The 23,765-nt window shown below is 36.5% G+C and overlaps 1 protein-coding gene across 2 annotated transcripts; it reads left to right on the top strand.

Moving 5' to 3' along the window:
* Nucleotides 1–226: 226 nt before the first annotated feature.
* LOC136397865 (T-cell surface glycoprotein CD1b-2-like) lies at nucleotides 227–7,347 on the top strand. 2 transcript variants are annotated; one of them, XM_066372357.1, is made up of 6 exons: nucleotides 227–496; nucleotides 2,803–3,069; nucleotides 4,628–4,906; nucleotides 5,119–5,397; nucleotides 6,072–6,165; nucleotides 7,142–7,347. In XM_066372357.1, the coding sequence occupies exons 1-6, from the start codon at nucleotides 484–486 to the stop codon at nucleotides 7,161–7,163; spliced, it is 954 nt and encodes a 317-aa protein (XP_066228454.1). In that variant the 5' UTR covers nucleotides 227–483; the 3' UTR covers nucleotides 7,164–7,347. The 2 variants fall into 2 exon arrangements, with proteins under 2 accessions (XP_066228454.1, XP_066228453.1); XM_066372356.1 differs by lacking the exon at nucleotides 227–496 and adding an exon at nucleotides 2,377–2,505.
* Nucleotides 7,348–23,765: the final 16,418 nt, after the last annotated feature.

Below are 23,765 nucleotides of genomic sequence, written 5' to 3' on the forward strand. Positions count from 1 at the left end.
ACAGTGGAAGAGATGGAGGGAAAATGAGAGAGATTCAGTGGGAAGCTTGTGGCTGAGGGAGGCAGTCATGTTTCTCTGACAAGAAAGTGAGCAGAAAGAGATGTGGCTTTGTGGCAAAGTTAGTGACAGAAACTTCAAAAGGTTTGGAGGGGAAGCTGATATCTGAGTCAGCAGGCACTCATCCTACTTAATCATTCTTACCTAACAGAGCTCCAATGCTGCTGCTTCTGCCCCTGCTCTTCAACGGAATTCTCTGCCATGGGCCAAGCACAGGAGGAAAGAAAACCCAGGTGGAAAGATACCTGTGCTTAGGCATATAAGTGTAGAAAGAAGTATTTGAGAGGATCTGGATGCAAAGAATAATGCTCCTACAGGGCATGTTTGGAATCTGCATGCCAGGCTATTGCCAGGCAACAATCTTGACCCCAGTCTGTTCTGAATTTGGAGATAAGAAGCTGGATTGAAGGAAGAGAGCATGAGACTATGTGTAAACTTTGTAAGTGTTTCCATTTTTTTCTATCATGGGTCCCCCATCACCACTTCTTTCACCCTCTCTCAATGGTCAATTCTCTCTCTTTCAAGTACCCAATATCTAGCACGTTATCATCTAGAAAAAGTAAATCCACCCCTCCTATCACATGCTCCAGATCTTGTTTATTGTCAACCAGAGCTGGCAGCACACCAAGGGTACAGGCTCACTGGGCAAGGTTCAGACTCATTGCTAGGACACTGCTAAGCACCATTTGCTTTCTGTTGCTCTGGTCCCAAATCTTAACAAGGAGAGATGGAGAACATACAGGTGTTATTGCAGTTGTACATGCATAGCTATAGCTTTGAATGGGAAGTGCAAGCATTTCCTGTTGGTTTCGGTTTGAATGTGAGTTTTCTTTTTCAAGTTGATATTTCCATGGAAGTCCTGACCAGGGAAGATAATATATGGCCTCTGACCTTTATTCAATCTTCTTGACCTTGTGTTTTGTCTCCCTAGGCTCATTCCTTCTTTGTTTCATCTTTTACCACTGTTATGACTGTTCCCCCACCACTCACATACAAAGAGAGACCTACATGCACATATCTCTTCACACTCCTGAATATACCCTCATATTCATGCTCCTTGGAACAGTTGTCACCTTTAGATGTTCATTCCCACATCCTTGGTCTCAGACTCAGCCTTTCTCACCAGAATCTGTCCTTCTTCCTTGTGACCTAACCAGGACCTAATCACTCCTGCGTGAGCTCTTCCTGACTGGTCTGCTATCTTTCTAACAGGCTCCCCATCTAGCCACTTCAAATTAATTATTTCAACATTCTTTTATTATTTTCATATTTTCATCTTCAGATTTCCTCCCACTTTTTCTTCCAAACTGTAGTCTTTCACATGATTCACCAGAAAATGTTCCTTCCCTTTAATCCTTTTACTTTGTAGATTGTTGACTTTTCCTTGCTACAAAGTCAAGAACTACCGAAACAAAGGTCATATACTGGTAGAAAACGTAATTTTCCTTGTCAGAAACTACTATGGCATAAGATAATTTTGCTTCAAGTATAAACTGTAGTATTTACATTATTTGAATTTAGGACATGTGTCTACAGTTCCATTGTACTGGCAAATGTTTTAAATGTGTTTCCTTTAGGGCCCCAGCCAGGTAGCATATCACTGTGCTGGCCAAGGTTGCAGGTTCAGTTCCCAGTCACAGCACATATAGTAATCAATAAAAATGTAAATAAGTAGAAACACAAAATGATGTTTCTGTTTTTCTTCTCTCTCTCTCTCTCTCTCTCTCTCTCTCTCTCTCTCTTGCCCTTCTTCTCTTTAAAATCAATTAAAAATTGTTGGAATAACTAAAAATATTGAAAATATAGAAAAATAATGCTTTGCCTTTTGTAAATGGTCAACACACACACACACACAAACACACACAAATGTGCGGTTAGGGAGACAAGACAAAAAGATAAAATGAGAAAGAGGAGCCACTGAGAACATGCAAGGGAAGAGACGGTCATGCGGAGATAGATGGAGGTTGGGTGGATGAACCAAAAAAATTATCCTAGATTAAGGCAGGTGATGGTTTCACAGTGCTTTCTGATTTAAAAGGTGTTACAATAAATGATTGAGGAGGTAAAATAACCTTTCAAAACTATATGGTGGCTTTTTCAGGGTAGTATAAAGAAAGCTGAGGTCAGGAAGAACACTTGGAAGCCAGGGAGGTAAAGAGGAAAATCCAGAAGTCAAGGGCTGGAGTGGAAATGACAGGCAGTGGGAGGGTCAGGGTGTGGGAGGCACAGCTTTTCTCTGATGTGCAATGTGGATGAAGCAGAGACTTGTCCCTTGGAAGAGGAAGTCACTATAGAGCACTGAGGAAATAATAAGTTAGCTGAGTTCAGAGGTAAAACAGCAGCTCTAAGAGTCAGAACTTTTACCTACCGAAAAAATGCTGCTTTTGCCACTTGTGTTGCTAGCAGGTCTCATCCCAGGTGCTGACAACAAGCATGGACACGAGCACGGTAAGAGTAACTCTGGTCAAAACTCTGGGTGTGGGAGGTCTGGATGAAAGCATATTGTGCATACCCCTGAGGGTCTGGGCCAGCCCTCTTCTTCTATTTTGGAGGCTGAGGATGGAGTTGGAGGAACTGACACAGGCAAATGTTTCTGCCATTTGCTGTTTAGACTCTGTTTCTTTTATTTTTTTTTAGATATTTGTGGTTTTCTTTTCCACCTCCTCCATTCCCTGCTGCTTTTCTGTTTTTTTGTTTGTTTGTTTGTTTTTGTTTTTCATTTTTCTATTCTTCCACTACCCACAGCTTTCCAGGGGCCGACCTCTTTTCATGTCATCCAGATATCATCATTTGTCAATAAAACTTATGCACAAAATCAAGGCTCAGGCTGGCTGGATGATTTGCAGATTCATGGCTGGGATAGCGACTCAGGCACTGCCATTTTCCTGAAGCCTTGGTCCAAGGGCAACTTCAGTGATGTGGAGGTGACTGAGCTGGAAGAGATGTGCCGTGTCTACATCACCGGATTCATTCGTATAGTACAGGATCGTGTCAGTGAATTTGAGTTGACGTGTGAGTGTTGTTCTCTGATCTGGGGAGATTACCAATGATCTCTCTCTCTCTCTCTCTCTCTCTCTCTCTCTCTCTCTTTCCCCTTCCTCTCTTCTTCTCTCTCGGTTCATAATGCTGCACCCCAGGATCTTTCTCTCCTCTTTCCCAGTTAATCCAAATGGGTGCACACACATCTCTAGGGCAGTCTTCCTCTTAGATTTCATACCTCCACAAAGTATTTCAGATTCTTCCTGCTTCTTGCACCCTTGTCTGATAAAGAACTCCTTTTGTGTATAAATTTTCTCTCTTAAATCCCAAACAAAAAGCCATCATTTTTCCTACCCTGTTTCTGAATGAACTAAAGTGTGACTTCCTTTGTTTACAATTTATCTCCTAAACACCTCCTGCCTGCTCCTCCTCTCAATGTAATTCTCCCATTCACCCTGGAATGTGTACTTACCCCTGATTTCACCACCAGTCTCCTCACATTACCCACTTTTTCTCCTCACCCACTGTTCTTTATTACAACAGCCTTTTTCGGTCACTTATGCTATGTTTACTTTTTCCCTGTTCTCTTCTATGGAAAGGTCTCTGAATAGCCTTGACTGGGTAGCTCAGTGGTTTAGAGCACTATCCCAATATGTTAAGTTTGTAGGTTCAACCCCAGTTAGGGGATATAGAAGACTCAACCATTGGGTGCATGTATAGGTGGAAAATAATCGATGTTTCTCTCTTTCTCTCTGTCTCTCCCTCTTTCTCTCTCTCTATCTCTTTCCCCCTCCCTCTTTCCATCTCTGAAATCAATCAATGAAAATTTAAAAAAAAAACAGTCTCTGAATACAGTCAGTGAGGACATGCTCTGAGAAATATGTTATTAAACAATGTTATTGTTGTGTAACTCTCATACAGAACACTTAAATATACCTAGATAAGATAATTTACCACACACCTAGGCTATACAGTATATTTTTTGTTTCAAGGCTAATATACTATACAGCATATTATTATACAAAAAAATATGTATTATTAAATCAAACAGAAGAGTAAATTATGCTATCAAGTGATGCAATAAACAGGAGAGGTATAAGGCTATTGCTGATATAACATGACATACTTTTAAAACAAACTTTTTTGCAAGTAGGAAGCATGCATTCTAAAATAAATATTAAAAATATAATAAATACATAAACTAGTCACATTATTTATTATTATTATCAAGTATTATGTCCTGTACATATTACATTGTTATTCTCTTATACAACTGGCTGCACAGTGGTTTTTTACCCTGGCATCACCACAAACATATGAGTAACGCTTTATGCTGTTAACAATGGACATGATGTCAGTAAGCAATGGGAATTTTTCAGCTTCATTACAATCTATGGGATTACACTCTTGTACATAGTTTATTATTCACTGAAAAGTCATTATGTGGCACGTGATGGTAGTGGAATGGCTTTTGGCTTCTCTCACATCTCAAACATTTCTGCTCACCCAAATCAAAAGAGTAGGTTCTTTCTCCAGGCCTTTCCTCCTTGTTGGCTTTTAAATGCCTTTTTCTCCTTTTTCTTCTATCCAGATCCCTTTGAGGTCCAGGCTATAGGTGGCTGTGAGCTGCATTCTGAGGAGACCACTATAAGCATCTTAAGTACAGCTTTAGGAGGAGAGGATTTCATGAGCCTCCAGAATAATTCGTGTGTGCCTGCTGCACAGGGCGGCCCCAGGGCACAAAGGTTTTGCGTACTTGCCTCTGAATACCAAGGTCTTTATAATATCGTAGAGAGGCTGCTCTCAAACACCTGCCCTCGATTTCTCTTGGGTGTTCTCGATGCAGGGAAGGCAGAACTGCAGAGACAAGGTCAGTCCTATTCTTTCACCAAGACTTTTCTATTTCACTTTCCACCACCTCTTTAAATTTTATGGGAGTAGTTTCCGAAGAGAGAGGAGCTTAATAAATTTTGGGGGTTCCAAAAAAGTGGGAGGGTTCACTGTCGAAAGTTGTGGGTTTCTAATTCCCTATGCTCTAGATTACAGTTATAATGTGACACTGTCCTGCTCCTTTCTGCCCAGTGAAGCCCGAGGCCTGGCTTTCCAGTGGCCCCACTCCTCTGCCTGGTCATCAGCTGCTGGTGTGCCATGTCTCAGGATTTTACCCTAAACCTGTACGAGTGATGTGGATGAGGGGTGAGCAGGAGCATCCAGGAACTCATCAAGGTGACATCCTGCCCAATGCTGATGAGACGTGGTATCTCCAAGTAACCCTGGACGTTGTGGCTGGGGAGGAGGCTAACCTGAATTGCCGAGTAAAGCACAGCAGCCTGGGAGGCCAGGACATCGTCCTCCACTGGGGTGAGAAAGAACTGGACCTGGCCGGAAATGGGAGGAGATGGTCACAAACATGGAGGAGGGGCGAGCAAAATTGTGAGACTTAGTGGGTGTAACAGAAAAGCAAGGAGAAAGGGAAAGTGAAAAGGAAAGAAGGAGGAAAAACAAGAGAGGGAAAAAGAGAGAGACCCTAGGCAGCAATATTCAACTGGTATGCCAAAGGATTTTTTAAAACACGCAGTACTTGACTATTTATTCATGAGTGCTAAACTCTTTCTTTCTTAGATTGCCATATTTCAAAAATGACAACAGCCAACACAACAATATCCATCTGGTGTGAATGGATCAAGTTTTACTTATTTTTTTTTATTAGATCAGCTTAAAATATATTTTGGGGGGTGCCACAGAATTTTAGTAATTAGTGCGTGTTATTAGATAAAAAAGATTGAAAATCAATCACCTGTTATAAAGAACATAAGGATTATGGGCTTATAAATTGGGTGACATGAGACAAGAAGAAATGATAGAAGATAGATAAGGATTATTGTGTTAGAGAATCTGAGAGGGGAAGTTGGCTATGCCTTTACATCAAAAGCAGGTGAGTGATGGAGCTGACACTCAGGTGAGCAAAGGAAGGGCAGGAAGAGTCAGAGAATGGGTATTTCAGTGACATGTGTGTGTCTTCTCCCAATTGTCAGGACATCCTACTTCCACCACGGTGATAATTTTGGCAATAATATTGCCCACCTTTATTCTTTTGATATGTCTTGCATTATGGTACTTGAGGCGAAGGTAAGTTTTTTAAAATCTTTCTTTTTTGTTTACCTCCTACTCTTTTATACCGTTTTTATTTATTTAGATCACTTCAGCCTTGATCTTTCTTTCATTTGTTTTTATTTATTTATTGGGTTGACATGGTTCACCAAGCTATACAAGTTTCAAGTGTACAACTCAATATACCACCATTGCACAATGCATCCTGCTCCCTCTCTCCAGTTCAGTCTCTCTGCCCTCCTCCCCTCCCTCTGCCCTCCTCCTCCTTCTACCCCCTTTCCCTCTGTCTATTGCCACTCTGTTGTCTGTATCCATGTGTTATCTGTTTATGTTTTGGGCTAATCCCTTCACCTTCTTTGATCCAGTCCCCTCTTCCCCTGTCCCTCTGACAGCTGTCCATCTGCTCCCTGTGTCCCTGCCTCTGCACTTTCCCCCACTTCCCACTTATTTTATGTAAATCTGTGTTTTAATTGTGGTAAAGTATACATGACATGAAAGTTATTATCTCAGTCATTTTAAATGCATAGCTTAACAATATTAATTATACTTCCATATTGTACAATTAATCTCTAGTACTCTTTTCATCTAGAAAAACTACAGTTGTATACCCATTCATCAACATCTTGTCATTTCCTGGTCTTCTAGGCCCAGTCAACCAACATTCCACTTTCTGCCTGTATAAATGTGACTACTCTACATACCTCATGTCAGCTGAATCATTATTTGGTGTTTTTTATGACTGGATTATTTTATTTAGCATAATGTATCAATACTTATGGTTCAGTTATATTGTAGCATGTGTCAGCATTTATTTTCTTTTTAAGGAAGGCTGAATAATATTCTGTTGTATTTATATAACCTGTTTGTTTATCTGTTCATCTGGCAATGGATATCTGGGTTGATTCCATCTTTTGGTCATTATGAATAATTCTGCTATGAAATGGGTGTGCTAATATATCTTATATAGATCTAAAACTGCTTGTGTTCTTAACAGGTCGTATCAGAATATCCAGTGAGATTTCATCATTTCTCCATTCCCGTTTGGAATAAATACCCAGAAGACCAGGAGCTCAGGTTGTCATCCCAGGAGTCAATGTCATCATATTTAATAAAATATTTATTGTATTTGAACAACTCAGAGTTTTCATAAGTTGTGAGATATATTATCACAATAGGAGAAAAAGAATTAAGAACTATAAGATGGTATCAATGATGAACTCCAACCAGATTTCTGAGATGTAAGATGAGAGAAAGAATGTATCTTATAATAGGTAAAGTCCAGATGGTTCCCAAATGACATTATTTTACTTTAAACGGTTTGAAAGCAATACATATTTAATACAAATGGTACTTGAATTTTTACTCTTTCCTTAGCTACCCACATGGAGTCATGTGATCATGAGGATAAACCACCAATATTCTACTGTGTGTTTATTGTGTTAGATGATATTGCCCACATGTAGGCTAATGTGTTTTGAGCATGTTTAAGGTATGCAAAGCTTAGTTATACTATGCATTAAGCTACTTACATTAAATGCTTGTTTATTTTTATTTTTAGCGAGAGAGAGGGATAGGGACAGACAGATTGGAAGGGACATGAGAAGCATCAATCAAAGTTGTAGCACCTTAGTTGCTCATTGATTGATTTCTCATATGTACCTTTACTGGGAGGTTCTTGCTGAAACTGTGACCCCTTGCTCAAGCCTGAGAACTTGGGCTTAAGCCAGTGACCTTTAGGTCCACCAGTAACCATAGGGTCATGTGTATGATCCCACACTCAAGCTTGTGACCTGGCATTCAAGCTGGTGAGCCTGCATTCAAGCCAGATGAACCTGTGCTCAAGCTGGTGACCTTTGCATTTCAAACCTAGGTCTTCAGCATCCCAGGCTGATGCTCTATCGACTGTGCCAACACATGGTCAGGTGCATTAAATGCTTTTTTGACATACGATATTTTCAATTTACAATGGATTTTTTTGGCATGTTTCTACTGTATGGTCATGGAACTTCTGTATATAATTTAATGGTGCAGTATCTTTGTCTTCCTGTTTCAAAACATTTTTTTCTGCTTGTGCTGAAATAACATTTGTCAAAGTAAGCTAACTAAAATTATGCTGGAATAGTTGTGTTTGCAGAGATACTAATTATTTTAATGTGATTTCTCTGTTACTATCTAGATGACGTTCTAACCTTCAGGGCCCATGTGTGATGCTTCTTCCTCCTTCCCTAGTTCTACAATGGAAATACCTTTCCTTGTCTGGTGTCATGCAGAGATCCATTTTACTCAGTGTCCTCAACATAGCAGTGACTTTTTTTTTCTTTTGTATTTGAAAGTCCCTTGAGGCCAAGATTGTTCTAAATGGATTTCTGACAAGATTTTTAACTTGCATATGTACTGGTTCAGTAAAATTATCTAAGTTGACATAGCTGCCATGTTAATAGGTTTCCTCAAAATTACTTCCTTCCTCCTTTTATTCTTTATATTTGATATTTTACATTTCCCTCTTATTATCAGTAAAGTATTTCTTAAATAGCAAATATATATATGTATAGATACCATTTTCTCCTTTTTAATGCCCTGAACCCCTCTGGAAAAACACCTTCAGGCCCATACTATAACTAGAGTTTACCTACAAAGATTAATCCGAATATGATTCTGCTCCTCATTTCTTAGTGAGAATGAATGAGAAGTAGGATGTGTGAGAGAGAATAGTGCAAGAAAATTGTTAGTCAATTCAGAATCAAGAGGGCTTTTCTTGCCTTCAGGGACTTTGAGATTTATGGTGTATCAATTCATTTTGATCTTTGATTAATATATTTATTTATTTATTTATTTATTTATTTGACTCTAGCCTTCCATTTTTATGGTAACTCTTTACCTGGACTTTTTATCACCAGTAACTACATCATTGCCAAAATTATGATTCAAGCCTCTTTTTTTCTATCACCTCTCATCTTTTTAGTTCATGCCTACTGGCACTCCAAGTTCAACAATTCTTAATACTCATTAGGATCCCCAGTCTACTGATTTTTACCACTTTTTATTATCTACCAGCCCCTCATGTTCTTGCTTCTCCATTTGCCCAACTTAAATTCCATGTCCATCCCTATAATCGCTCCTTACATATACCCTTGACTCCACTTTTATCCCTCTCTCCATTTCACTCATCTGAACAATACCAATGCTAATAATCTCTGCCTTCTCTAAGCCTATATAATAGAAAAGCACACATTATATTGACTAATCTCCAGGTTCTCTTGTCAATTCATAAATCTCAAGTGCCACTTCTATATTGCTTAACAATTCAAAGTATTTTCTAGTCACTTTGCTCTCCAACTCTACAACATGATTATTCACAATGTTTCTTCTCTTCACATCCTCTAAAATGTCCTCCATCCTCACTTTCAGCTGATGACCTTGCTTTTTAATTTCACTGGTGACACAGAGCAATAAAAATAAACTAGGTAATTTTATCATCAAATCTGCCAGCTTCTCTTCACCTCTACCCATGTGTCCATTGATCCTCTATAGTGTATTGTCTCATTTCCTTCTGAAAACAAACCCTAGAGCCTCCCCTTCAGGTTCACTCAAAAACTTTGCTCCTACATTCTCCCCTCATTAGCTTCATAAATTTATATCTCAACTAGCTGTACCTGGCCACACATTGCTGTGGCTCAGTCTGGTTAAATGGAAAAGAAAGAAAAGAGAAACTGCACATTTCTAATATGTTTAATTTCACAATGCTTGTGGGTATACAATATTTTTTGTTGTTCCATTCTGCAGATATTAGGATTGTCTGGTTTGTTGACTCTAGAACACACAACCTATAACACTGGGAAACAAAATTTTTGTTGCATCCACAAAAACACTAGTACTTACCTAATTTGAGTGTGCTGATCTCAAATATGACATTAGTTTTTCTCTTCAAGCTCCAGTTTTTTTTTGCAATTCAAGATTGTAGGTTTTCATCTTATTGTAAAATTTTCAACATTTAGTCTTACATAATGAAGTAGAATGTCTTCTTGGGCATCATCTTTTTGAAAATAAATTAACTTATATAATGCAGTAAATATACTAATACACTAGAAGATAAGATTGCATCAGAATTTGTCTATAATTTTGAAATAGAACATATTAAAACACTAATTTTAATCTTAAACTTGAGAAAAACTTATTTAAATTCTATTCAGGCAAAAAAAATGCATTTGAGCTCTTGCATTTGTGTACTTGTTGAGGACAATATCATTTGATGCTCCAGCAATAGTCTGCTCATCACTAACAGCTCCAAGGTTTTTGGGAAACTTATCAAGGTGACTGACTGTTCAGGAAGTGAATCTTAATGCTCATGTTATATCTAATGTTGTGGAAAGCCAACAGCATCCTTTGAACCAGAAGTTCATAGTTTTCTGCCTTTTTATTGCTGAAGAAGTTCTTTGTAACTACCACAAAAACTGCCACGCTGCTTTCTCCTCCTTATTTATCTTTCTGGCAAATTCTTCATCACATATGAGGGTTCGAATTTGAGGTCCATCGAATAACACTTGCTTTTATCTTCTCAAAAGACAAGACAGGAAAAGCAGAAATACTATGTAGAAAGTATTCATTTTCTCTATTCAAAACCTGAACAAACTGCTTCATTAAGCCAAGTTTGATGTGAAGTGGAGGAAAAATGATTCTGTCTTGATTAACCAGAGGTTCATTCACAATATTTTGTATCCTTACTTCCAGAGCTTCATGTTTCGGCCACTCCTTCTGTGTCCAGTGTTTCTCCCAAGCTCGGCTGTTCCACAAACACAGAAAGCAAGGATTCTATGTGAAACCTCTCTGTTGTTCTAGCAGGAAATTTACCATTTTAAGATCCACACAAATGATCCAGTTATGCTCCTCATACTTTAGAAAGTCAAGGACAATTTTTATGTCATTATAATCTTCTTGCAGATGACGTGAATAACCAATTGTAACCACTGCATAAACATTACCATTGTGTAGGAGAACACATTTCAGACTCTGCTTAGAGCTGTCAAGAAATAGCCACCATTCTGTTGGACTGTAAGTGTTAACACCTAGCTGGCTGAGAAGACTACTGATAATCATGAGAGTAAACAAAGTGTTTGTATTCGGGGAAAAAAGTACACCAAAATTTGTTCATGCTTCCTGAAATGTGATACTTTAGCTGACTGGTGAAGTACATTCTTTTCTTGAAACCTGGAAGCTAATAATTTAGCTGCTTTCTTTGAAAGACCCAAATCTTTTACTAAGTCATTCAATTCAGGTTGACTAAACTGCTGAGGGGTTAATGACTGTTTGGCATCAGAAGACCCTTCAGATTCTACAACCATTTCCTCATACATCTTATCAAAATACACTTGATCACCATGTTCACTTTCTTAGTCCTTAGAAAAAATAAAGCCATTGAAAACTAGAACCAGGAGTGTCTCAGAGTGTGAGATAGATCATATTGCTGAAGAAATATTAGGATATGCAAGCATATGCCATTTTTTCAGATATATATTTTTTATCAGAGAATAATTTTTTACATTTAAAAACAAGTACAATTATGTAAAAGTGATGTTTGTAAAACATTAATTTTCTTGTGGTTATGTTCAATCCAAGAGTTGTTGTCCTTTAACTCCAATTTAAAAACTAATGCATGCCATTTAACTGTAACAAAAAGAAATTAAAATTGCATAAAAACTAGAGCATGCACCAAAAAACAGATTTTAGATTTGGAATCAGCGATGCAGAAATATATAGAAACAGTTCTAAAACATCATGCAACAGAAAACGAAAAAAAAATTTTTCCCCAGTTTAATTGTCCATGTGAGAAGCAATCTGTGTCTATATCTAAACTGCACAACAAAGCCTTGAGCTTTGTTGATGGTGATTGCAAATGCCAATCAAATTGAGAACTGCAGTCTCTTAAATTGAAATGGCATATCTGTTGGAATCGTAGGAATGCGAGAAATGAGGACATCTTCACCTTTGAAAGGTTCTGTCAAGATTGTTGCTTCTACAACATTGCTCATTAATTTTTTTACTGCAAGCTGTGTGCCATTGAAAAGCTTTGGCTGGTTGATATTTTGCAACATGGTAATTGGCACACTGATTTTCAGTTGCAGTACATGTAGTGGCATCCCTGGCAGATCGAGTGAATTCAAAAATTTGTTGGATAATTAATCGCTTCATCTGCTTCCACAACAGTGTCGATGGACTTGTATGTGACCACCTCACTTTGAATGTTAGACTGAATCATATCGTTAAGTTCGTAGATGTCTTTATTCCTAGCAGCAAGAATAGCTTGTTCACTCAGCTAATCATGATTCTTTTAATTGGTTTAAATATTGGGAAATAATTTTTAACCAATTCTTCTTTTGGCGTCACTAAATTGCAGAAGTTATGAGGCAATGGAATCATAAAATATTAATATTTAGTATAGTGTGTGTTGTTTTACATCTAACAGATGGCTCTGTTTTTCAAAAAAAGCATGTTTTTACCTGTCACAAGTGTGACGACTATATAATAGTAGATATATAAAAATGTGTGTATTTGAATGTAACATTGTATCAAAATTTCAAGGCAATCAGTGAAGAATTTTTGGAGATTTAAGATTTTGAACAAATAAACATTTAGATTTTTTTAAATATAGATTTAGTTTATTCCAGTGATAGGATTCAGATAATTTCACAACAGGTTCTCAGTCCTAATACCATTTTAAGTATTAAAAATGATATACCAAAAGGTAGTTTATTATTTTTTGCATTTAATACTTAAATAAAAACAACAAAAGAGGTACATAAAACTAGATTATATTATAAGAAGGAGTTTAAAATATTCATGGAAAACATTGAATAATAATCAACAAAAAACAATAAAACTGTTATTTAAAATATTTTCAGCCTGACCAGGTGCTGGTACAGTGGATAGAGCATTGGACTGGAACACAGAGGACCCAGGTTTGAAACCCTGAGGTCTCCGGCTTGAGTGTGGGCTCATCTGGTTTGAGCAAGGTTCACCACCAGCTTGTGCATGATGCTCCTGGCTTGAGCATGGGATCATAGACATAAACCCATGGTCTCTGCCTTGAGCCCAAAGGTAGCTAGCTTGAAGCCCAAGGTCGCTGACATGGGCCCAACGTCCCTGGATTGAGTTAACAGGGTACTCATTTTGCTGTAGCACCCTCCCCCGCCCCATTCAAGGCACATATGAAAAAACAATCAATGAACAACCAAGACGACACAATAAAGAATTGAGGCTTCTCATCTCTATATCTTCCTGTCTGTCTGTCCCTCTCTCTCTCTCTCTCTCTCTGTCAGTCACAGTAAGTAAGTAAATAAATAAATAAATAAATAAATAAATATTTCCATAAAGTTTTATGATTGGAATTATCACTTGCAATTTTTTTTTTTTTTTTTTTTTTACCTATGGACAGAATGAACATTACCATGGGTGCTTAGAGTATGATGTTTCACAGATAAATATTAAAAAAGAGAAAGGAAGGGTAACTTGTGATTTCCACATTGAGTGGCTGCCAGGAGTCCACATTGGATAAAACCCTGATTATATGTGCCATTTTAACAACCAGTTTGCCAAACTAAACAAAATATTAGGTATTATTTCTGCTGATCCAGTGCAAACTGACTGAATCCCACCACTGGCTTATTCCATAGTTTTCTAAAATCACTACTTAAAGAATCCAAATTCATTTGATTAAAACAGCAGCAGGAGAAAGGTGGGAAGCATTTGAATTTATTTTGTATAGGATTTTAAAAGGGAAGTCAGAGCAAGTAGAACTTTTGAGAAGTGAGGGGTTCTGGAAGCTTTTCTCCCACCTCAAAATTTTACAACAATGTCGACTTTAGGAGTTGAGATTGGAAGGAAATGGTTGAAAATATAGGTTTATCATCTCGGTATTAGAATAGCGGGTTATTTCTCCAGAATGCATTAAACTACACCTCATCTTGTAGAGTAGGCCTGTTGTTGTATGCTTTACGGCATTCTCAGCTATAGTCGAGGGCCCTAAATAATCCATGTTTCTTGAAGTGTGGATTATGCTTCACCACCAGCAGCAGCAGTAACTATGAGTTTGTTAGAAAATATAGTTTTCAGACCACATGATAACTTACTACATAAAAGAACCCAAAAAAAGGAAACTAAAAAGCTATGTTTTAACAAACCTTTTAGATTATTCTGATATACATTTAAGTTTGAGAACTCAGGTCTAAAGATTTCTCAGCCTTTCATTATTGACATTTGGGGGCAAATGATTCTTTGTTATAGAGGGTTTTCCTGTGCACCATAGAAATTTTAGCAGCATCTCTACTCATAAGATGCCAGTAGTATATTTCCAATTTTGGATACTATATATATCCTCAGATACTGCCAAATGTCCTTTAGGGGGTAGATTCAACCTCTGATGGAAGCCTGTTTAGTTGGAATAATTTGTTCACAGTGTGTATGTGACCTAATTTGGTCCAATCCAGCTAACGCTGACTGATTATATTTGGTGGATGAGAAAAGATGGAGTCTTTATTGTCTGGACTGTATGCCACCTTCAAAGCTCAAGATTGCCACAGAATTTTGTTCCATGAGTCAAGCTGACCAGGAAAAAAGCACATAAATAAACAGAACAATGAATTGACAGAGCCAATGATCAAATCCTGCTCTTCATGGAGACTTAGTTACCTCTGGATACCTTAGTTATATAAACCCTGCTTTCATTGTTCCTTTTAAATCAATTTAGTTTAATCTTTAAATTCCTTGAAAATTCTGATTTCTTTGCCATCTCCTGACTTGCAACAGTCTTTTCATGTTCTTCTTAAATTTTCTGTATTTTCTTTGTTCTTCTTAATCTCCTTCCTCCCCCAAATCATCATCTCTCCAATGTAGTTTCCTGAACTCATGATTTTCCTCTAAGTGTCCTCAGCTTGGAACACGTTAATTTACTCATGATTTTGATATGACTTCTAAATAAATTACTTTTAGAAAGAGAAATTTTGTTTCATGATACATGAGCTTTTCAATTTATTCTTTCTTTTTTCTTTTTTGGCCATAGTGTGTGTGCATGGATATGTGTTCCTATGATTTTTGCTAATACATAAAAATATGTTTAAAATATTTATACCTGGCTCCCAATATCTATAAAATTAACTGAGAAACTTTTCTATTTTATCTGTATTTCCTCTTGAATAGTTGTTGGGAAGTTAAATGTATTATGCTCACTTTGTTAAAGATGATGCTACCCACGAGGAGGCCATTGCCCAGGTGATATTAATGTGTTTTGGGGTGGGCTAAAGGCAGGCAGAATCCTTTTAACCTGGGGCTTGGATTTGGGATTAAGCCTTTTCTATCCTTTTTGATGTAGGGTGGTACAATCCAATCATGCCTCAGAGAAGTGACTTTGTATTAGAGCAGGGGTCCCCAAACTTTTTACACAGGGGACCAGTTCACTGTCCCTCAGACCATTGGAGGGCTGGGCTATAAAAAAAACTATTAACAAATCCCTATGCACACTGCACATATCTTATTTTAAAGTAAAAATCAAAATGGGAACAAATACAATATTTAAAATAAAGAACAAGTAAATTTAAATCAACAAACTGACCCGTATTTCCTTTTTTTTTTTTTTTTTTTTTTTAAATAAATTTTTATTAATGGTAATGGGATGACATTAATAAATCAGGGTACATATATTCAAAGAAAACATGTCTAGGTTATTTTGTCATTAAATTATGTTGCATACCCCTCACCCAAAGTCAGATTGTCCTCCGCCACCCTCTATCTAGTTCTCTGTGCCCCTCCCCCTCCCCCTAACTCTCTCCCTCCCTCCCTCCCATGTCCTCCCTCCCCCCAGCCCTGGTAACCACCACACTCTTGTCCATGTCTCTTAGTCTCGTTTTTATGTTCCACCAATGTATGGAATCATATAGTTCTTGTTTTTTTCTGATTTACTTATTTCACTCCATATAATGTTATCAAGTTCCCACCATTTTGCTGTAAATGATCTGATGTCATCATTTCTTATGGCTGAGTAGTATTCCATAGTGTATATGTGCCACATCTTCTTTATCCAGTCTTCTATTGAAGGGCTTTTTGGTTGTTTCCATGTCTTGGCCACTGTGAACAGTGCTGCAATGAACATGGGGCTACATGTGTCTTCACGTATCAATGTTTCTGAGGTTTTGGGGTATATACCCAGTAGAGGGATTGCTGGGTCATAAGGTAGTTCTATTTGCAGTTTTTTGAGGAACCACCACACTTTCCTCCATAATGGTTGTACTACTTTACAGTCCCACCAACAGTGGATGAGGGTTCCTTTTTCTCCACAGCCTCTCCAACATTTGCTATTACCCGTCTTGTTGATAATAGCTAATCTAACAGGGGTGAGGTGGTATCTCATTGTAGTTTTGATTTGCATTTCTCTAATAACTAATGAATCTGAGCATCTTTTCATATATCTGTTGGCCATTTGTATTTCTTCCTGGGAGAAGTGTCTGTTCATGTCCTCTTCCCATTTTTTTATTGGATTGTTTGTTTGTTTGTTGTTGAGTTTTATGAGTTCTTTGTAAATTTTGGATATTAGGCCCTTATCTGAGCTGTTGTTTGAAAATATCATTTCCCATTTAGTTGGCTGTCTGTTTATTTTGATATCAGTTTCTCTTGCTGAGCAAAAACTTTTTATTCTGATGTAGTCCCATTCATTTATCTTTGCCTTCACTTCTCTTGCCATTGGAGTCTAGTTCATAAAATGTTCTTTAAAACCCAGGTCCATGATTTTAGTACCTATGTCTTCTTCTATGTACTTTATTGTTTCAGGTCTTATATTTAGGTCTTTGATCCATTTTGAATTAATTTTAGTACACCGGGACAGGCTGAAGTCGAGTTTCATTCTTTTGCATGTGGCTTTCCAGTTTTCCCAACACCATTTGTTGAAGAGGCTTTCTTTTCTCCATTGTGTGTTGTTAGCCCCTTTATCAAAGATTATTTGACCATATATATGTGGTTTTATTTCTGTGACCCGTATTTCAATGGGAACTATAGGCCTTCTTCTGGCTAATGAGATGGTCAATGTGCTCCTCTCACTGACCACCAATGAAAGAGGTGCCCCTTCCGGAAATGCGGTGGGGCCGGATAAATGGCCTCAGGGGGCTGCATGCGGCCCGTGGGCCATAGTTTGGGGACTCCTGTTTTAGAGACTTCCTTGTTTTGTATATTGGATTAAAGGTTTGGATTTCTACACTATAAAATGGGGGCAGAACGAGAGCTTGCTCTCTTGGTTCCTGAGATTATCATTAGAGGAGAGAACAGAGCAGAGAGCAGAAAGAGGCCATGTGGCCAGGAGAAGCAGCCAAGATGGCGGAGTGCTGAGTGAGATGTAAGTTTGTGCAGAGTTTGTATCTGGGATACGGAAGGAGATGGGGAACTGAGGAGAATAAGGCTGGTGAGCTAGAAACCTTTGATTCTAGGAAACTCGAATAAGTCAGTGGCTTTGTGAGCACTGAATGTGAGTGGGTTTTGGAGTCCAGTGTGTGTTTTTGCTTGCCTGCCGGGTGCAAGCTAGGATTAAAGACTATGGCCCACCAGTTTTTGGCTCTGTTGTTTCTTTACCGACTGTCCAAATCCAATGCGAACCTGCATGGGCCAGGCTGCTTTGATAGTGGCCATGGCTTCTGGCTTTACAGTAGTCTACACATACTTTTACTACATCTATAAATATGAAAAATCCAATTGTTTCTTTTGATCCTTTATTGCATTGTCTTGCCCAACTGCACTATCTATGAATTCCAGTATTGATGAGAAGAACTGACAGCTGACATTCTCATCTGTTTAAATATATTAAATAATAATTATTCAGGAGTTAACATTAGTTATTATAATTACTGTTAAGAGTTTGTGAATATTTTTTTATAAAATTAAAAACATTTTCTTTCAATTCACTAAATATGTATCATTATTACTGTTTTTATGAATAGCTATTGAATTTTATTAGATGCTTATTCTGCCTTTCTTGAAATAACAAGATATTTTATATTTTGTCCTTAATATAGTAAATCACATTTATTAATAATCAAATGGTAAAATAAAATTTTGTTTCTATACCATATCACTCTTGTTCTTAATGTATGTATCTATATATGAATTCAGTTGGTAATATTTTATTTATAATATATTATTACTTATTATCTGTAACTTTACTGGTAAGTAATTCTATTAAGGATTGTTTGCCTCATAAATTGAATCAAGAAATATTTTCCATATTTCTGTTTTCAGAGATGGTTTGTGTGTTTATTGTTACTATTTTGTATAAATCACCTGTGAAGCCATATATGTTGGAACATAATTTTTTGAGTAGGGTGTAAACCTCATCACAGCTAATTAAAAAATGAATATACCTTTATTCAAATTATATACTTATTTTTGTGTTATATTTGTCTTGTTGTGTTTTTCAATAATTTGTCCAAGTTTTCAATGTCCAAATTATTGTTGGCGCTGTGCATAATATCTATTAATTATCACGTTAATGTCAGAAGGGTTCACAGTCATGTACCATCTGCCAGGTCTTGAAATTTTATTCTCTTTCTCACATTTTCTTTCTCTTTCTAATTTTGACAGGTATTTAACATTTTTACAAATTTTTCAAAAACACTTTTGGATTTGATAGCTGTTTCTGTAAGCATATTATTTTCTTTTTCTGCCAATAATTATTTGGTTTTTTAAATTAAATTTTTTGATTTGACATTGGTAAATGAAACTATATAAGATTAAAGTGCAAGTTCTATAATACCTTATCTGTATATGAAATTGTGTCACAACCCAAAGTCAAATCTTATTCCATCACAACATACTTGAATTCCTTTAACTCATACTACTCTCCCACCTCCTTCTCTCTGGTAACCACCATACTATTGTCTGTGTCTGAGTTTTTGTTTGGTTTTCTTATTTATTTGTTGCTTCAGTTTTATGTCACAAATGTGAACAAGATCATATAGTTCCTGGCTTTTTCTGTCTGACTTACTTTGCTTAGCATAATTTTCTCAAAATCTACATATGTTGTTGTAAATGGCAATATTTCATCTTATGACTGAGTAGTATTCCATTTTGTATATGTAGTACATCTTCTTTATCCAATTATCTATCAAATGACACTTTGATTTTTTCCATGTCTTGGCCACCATGAATAATGCTGCAATGAACATACAGCTGTCTAAATCAGTGCAAATAAATAATTTCAATTTTTTGGGGTAGATGCCTAGAAGTGGAAAACTAGGTCGTATGGTAACTCTATTCTTAATTTTTAAAGAAGCCTTTACACTGTTTTCTGTAGTGACTCTAGTTTTCATTTCCCCCAACAGTGAATGAGGGTTTACTGTTCTCCATAACTTATTCAACTCTTATTATTACTGTTTTGTTGGTAATAGCCATTGCAACAGTGTGAGGTGCTACTTATTGTAGTTTTGATTTTCATTTCTCTAATGAGTAGTGACGTTGAAAATCATATATCTGTTGGCCGTTTGTATATTTTCTTGGGAAAAATGTCTGTTCATGTCCGCTGCTCATTTTTTATTGGATTGTTTGCTTTTTGGTGTTGATTTCTTTGATTTCTTTACCTTTTTGTGTTTTAACCCCTTTGTCAGAGCTATTTAAAAATATTTTTCCTTATTTGGTTTGCTGTTCTATTGTTTGCTGGTTGTTTGTTTAATTATATAGAAACCTTTTAGTTTGATTTAGTTCCATTCATTTATTTTTGCTTTTACTTCTCTTGCTTTGGGGTCAAATGCATAAAATCCACTCTAAGACCAAGGTCCATAAGTATAGTTATTCAAGTTTTCTTTATGTACTTTCTTGATTCTGGTCTTATATTTAGGTTTTTGATCCAGTTTGAGTTTATTTTTGCATATGGGGACTAATAGTAATCCATATCATGTAGTTTCCAATTTCCCAGCACAATTTGAAGAGACTTTTTCTTCATTTTGTGTTTTTGGCTCCTTTGTCAAAAATTATTTGCCCTTATACAAGCGGTTTTATTTCAGGGCTCTCAATTTGTTCCATTAGTCAGTGTGATTTATTGCCAATACCATGTTCTTTTATCATGGCTCTGTGGTATAATATGAAGTCAAGTAGTGTGATACCTCTGGCTTCATTTTCTTTTTTCACTTTGCATTGGTTATTCAGGATTTTTGTGATTGTATAAAAATCTGATGATTCCTTGTTCTGTTTCTTTAAAAAATAACATTGGGATTTTAATGGGGATTGCATTAAATCTGTATATTGCTTTTGGTAATATAGCCATTTTAACTATGTTCATTTTTTCAATCCATGAACATAGGGTATCTTTTCATTTTATTGCATATTTATCATTGTTTTTAATACAGCTTTGTAGTTTTCAGTAAATAGGTGCTTTACATACTTTCTTAAGTTTATTCCTAAACATTTTATTATTTTTGTTGCAATTGTAAAAAAAAATGGTTTTTTTTATTTTATTTTTTAGGGATGCTTTGTTGGTATAAAAGAAAGCAGCAGATTTTTTTTATATTTTGGTACTTTACAGTATTTATGGTTTCTAAGAGTTTTGAGGGGTTTTCTGTATACAGAATCATGTCATTTGCAAAAGAGACACTTTTACTTCTTCTTTTCTGATTTGGATGCATTTTTTTTTCTTTTATTGGCCTGATTGCTATATCTAGAACTTCCAGAACTATGTTGAATAGAGTGGTAAGAGTAGACAACCTTGTCTTTTTTCTGCTCTTAGAGAAAAAGCTTTCAGTTTTTTACAATTGAGTATAATACTGGCTGAGGGTTTTTATATTTGACCTTTAATATGTTGAGGTACTCTTCTTCAACACATAACTTATAGTGTTTTTCAATCATAAATAAATGTTGCATTTTATAGAATGCCATTCCAGCATCTATTGATCGGATCATTTTTTATAATGCCCTGTATTTGTTTAACATGGTGTATTACATTGACTGATTTGCATGTGTTAAACCATTCTTATGCCCAGGGAAAAAATCCCATTGAACTGTGATGTATTATTTTTTAAGGTATTGTTATATTCAATTTTCCAGTATTTTGTTTAAGATTTTTGCATCTGTATTCATCAGAGATATTTATCTGTAGATTTCTATTTTGTGTTTTCCTTGCCACATGTTGGTATCAGGGTTATGTTGGTCTCGTAACATGTGTTAAAAAGTATGGCCTTTGCTTCAATTTTCTAAAAGAGTTCGAGAAAAATAGGTATCAAATCTTTGAATACTTGGTAAAATTTACTAGTAAAGCCATCTGGTCATGAACTTTTATTTTGGGGATAATTTCTTATATTTGTTTCAATTTCCTCACTGTTTATTGTTTTTATTTAGGTTTTGCATTATCTTATGAGTAAGTCTAAGAAGGTTGTATAGTTCTAGGAAGGTATCCATTTTTTATGAATTATTGATTTTGGTGGTATAAAGTCTTGCATTATATTCTAGTATGATCCTCTGTATATCTACGATGTATATAGTAACTACTCTTTTATTTCTGATTTTGTTTATATGAGTTGTTTCTCCTTTATTCTTAGTGAAACTAGTCAGGGGTATTTCTAATTCTTTAAGATGTAGTGTTAGACTGTTTACTTGGAATACCTCTTTTTTTTTCTTTTGTATTTTTCTGAAGTTGGAAACAGGGAGGTAGTCAGACTCCCACATGCGCCCACCTGGGATCCACCCGGCATGCCCACCAGGGAACAATGCTCTGCCCATCTAGGCCGTTGTTCTGTTTCAACCAGAGCCATTCTAGTTCCTGAGGCAGAGGCCATAGAGCCATCCTCAGTGCCCAGGCCAACTTTGCTCCAATGGAGCCTTGACTGCAGGAAGGGAAGAGAGAGACAGAGAGGAAGGAGAGGGGGAGGGTTAGAGAAGCGGATGGGTGCTTCTCCTATGTGCCCTGGCTGGGAATCGAACCTGGGACTCCTGCACACCAGGCCGACACTCTACCACTGAACCAACTGGCCAGGGCTGGAATACCTCTTATTTCTTGAAATAAGCCTGGAATGATATAAACTTCCCACTTATTACTGCTTTCATTGAATCTCAGAAGTTTTAATATGTTGTATTGTCATTCATATTTGTCTCTATATATCTTTCAATCTTGCCTTTGTTTTTTTCTTTGACCTGGTCATTTTTTAATAGTATGTTGTTTAATTTGCATATTTCTTTGTTTTTTTTACTTGGTTTTTGCAGTTCAATTCTAATCTCAACGCATTGCAGTAAGAGAATACGCTTGGTATAAGTTCAGCCTTTTATAATTTGTTGAACCTAGTTTTGTGACCCAACATATGATTAAGCTTTAAGAATATCCAATGTGCCCTGGAGAAGAATGTATGATTTGATGTTCTGTGATGAAGGGCTCTGTAAATGTTAGGTATGTCCATTTAGTCTAACATGTCATTTAAGGCCAATATTGTTTTATTGATTTTCTTTTTAGATAATTTATTTAGAGCTGTCATTGGAGTATTAAGTTCCCTAACTATGATTGTGTTTCTGTGTGTTTCTCCTTTTATTCCTGTGAGTACTTGTTTTACATATTTTCTTGCTCCATGATTCAGTGAAAAAATACTAAAAAGTGTTATGTTTTCTTGCTGTTGTGTTCTCTTCATTATATAAAGTGTTCATAAAAAATCTGTACTCAAAAAAATTATATGGTTCCAAAGAAAATTGAGGAAGATACCACAAAGTAGAAAAATATATTGTTTTCATAATTAGAGAAAATTAATTAATATTACTAGAATGTTCATACTACCCAAAATAATCTGTAGATTATATGTAATTATTATCAAGACCTCAATTATATTCTTTAAGGAACTGAAACAAATATAATAAAAATGGATATGGAAACACAAACAATCCCAATAACTATAGCAATCTTGAGAAAGAAGAATGAGGTTGAAGGAAGCATGCTACTTAATATTGAACTTTACTACAAAGCCATAGAAATCAAAACAAGATACTTGCATAAAAAGAGACATATATCTTAATGGAACAGAATAGAGACCCCAGAAAAGAAGCCATGCCTTGATGGTCAATTAATTTTTTGGGGGGGAGGGGATTCTGAGAGTACATTTATTAAAGCTGGGGACAGTAAAACAAAGAGGGACTAAGGACAGAAGAAACAACATGAGAGGGCCCAAGCACAGCTGTTTTGCTCTCTAGAAATGTTATAGAAAACAATGAGCTTAAGCAGGACTTCTTTGGCTCGCTGGAAATAAATGTCACACTGGCAGAAGTGAGCCAAGATAGTGCTATTATTGTCTTACTGACAAGTCAGAGAAAACAAAACTCTGGAGATAGGTACAGGTTTTAGCCCTGAGAGAGCCACTAATGAGGATGGAAAGGCCCAAAGGGCTGACTGAATCTGTTTATAAAGTAACAGCCCACAGCGATGCAGTTCCTTTATCTGCTTCCTAAATCAACTTGCTCCACAAGTAAAAAAACAAGGTATGTAAAATGTCAAGACAAATGGTCTGAAACCCCCCTCACTACCCTCCCCTCCTGGAGACATTAGGGACATAGATCTACAGACAAAAGAAACAGGTGCCTTTCAGTGAAAGCTGTAAAGGTATATAACACTGAAAAAACCAACTTTG

This window comes from Saccopteryx leptura, chromosome 3 (genome assembly GCF_036850995.1).
Source record: "Saccopteryx leptura isolate mSacLep1 chromosome 3, mSacLep1_pri_phased_curated, whole genome shotgun sequence".
Classification (NCBI taxonomy): Eukaryota; Metazoa; Chordata; class Mammalia; order Chiroptera; family Emballonuridae; genus Saccopteryx; species Saccopteryx leptura.

Bases quoted from the DNA above. Each gene is read 5' to 3' on its own strand.
- LOC136397865 (XM_066372356.1), top strand. From the start codon at position 2,433: ATGCTGCTTTTGCCACTTGTGTTGCTAGCAGGTCTCATCCCAGGTGCT. The intron at 3,070-4,627 runs GTGAGTGTTGTT...TCTTCTATCCAG, and splicing joins CAGTGAATTTGAGTTGACGT to ATCCCTTTGAGGTCCAGGCT. The intron at 5,398-6,071 runs GTGAGAAAGAAC...CCCAATTGTCAG, and splicing joins GGACATCGTCCTCCACTGGG to GACATCCTACTTCCACCACG.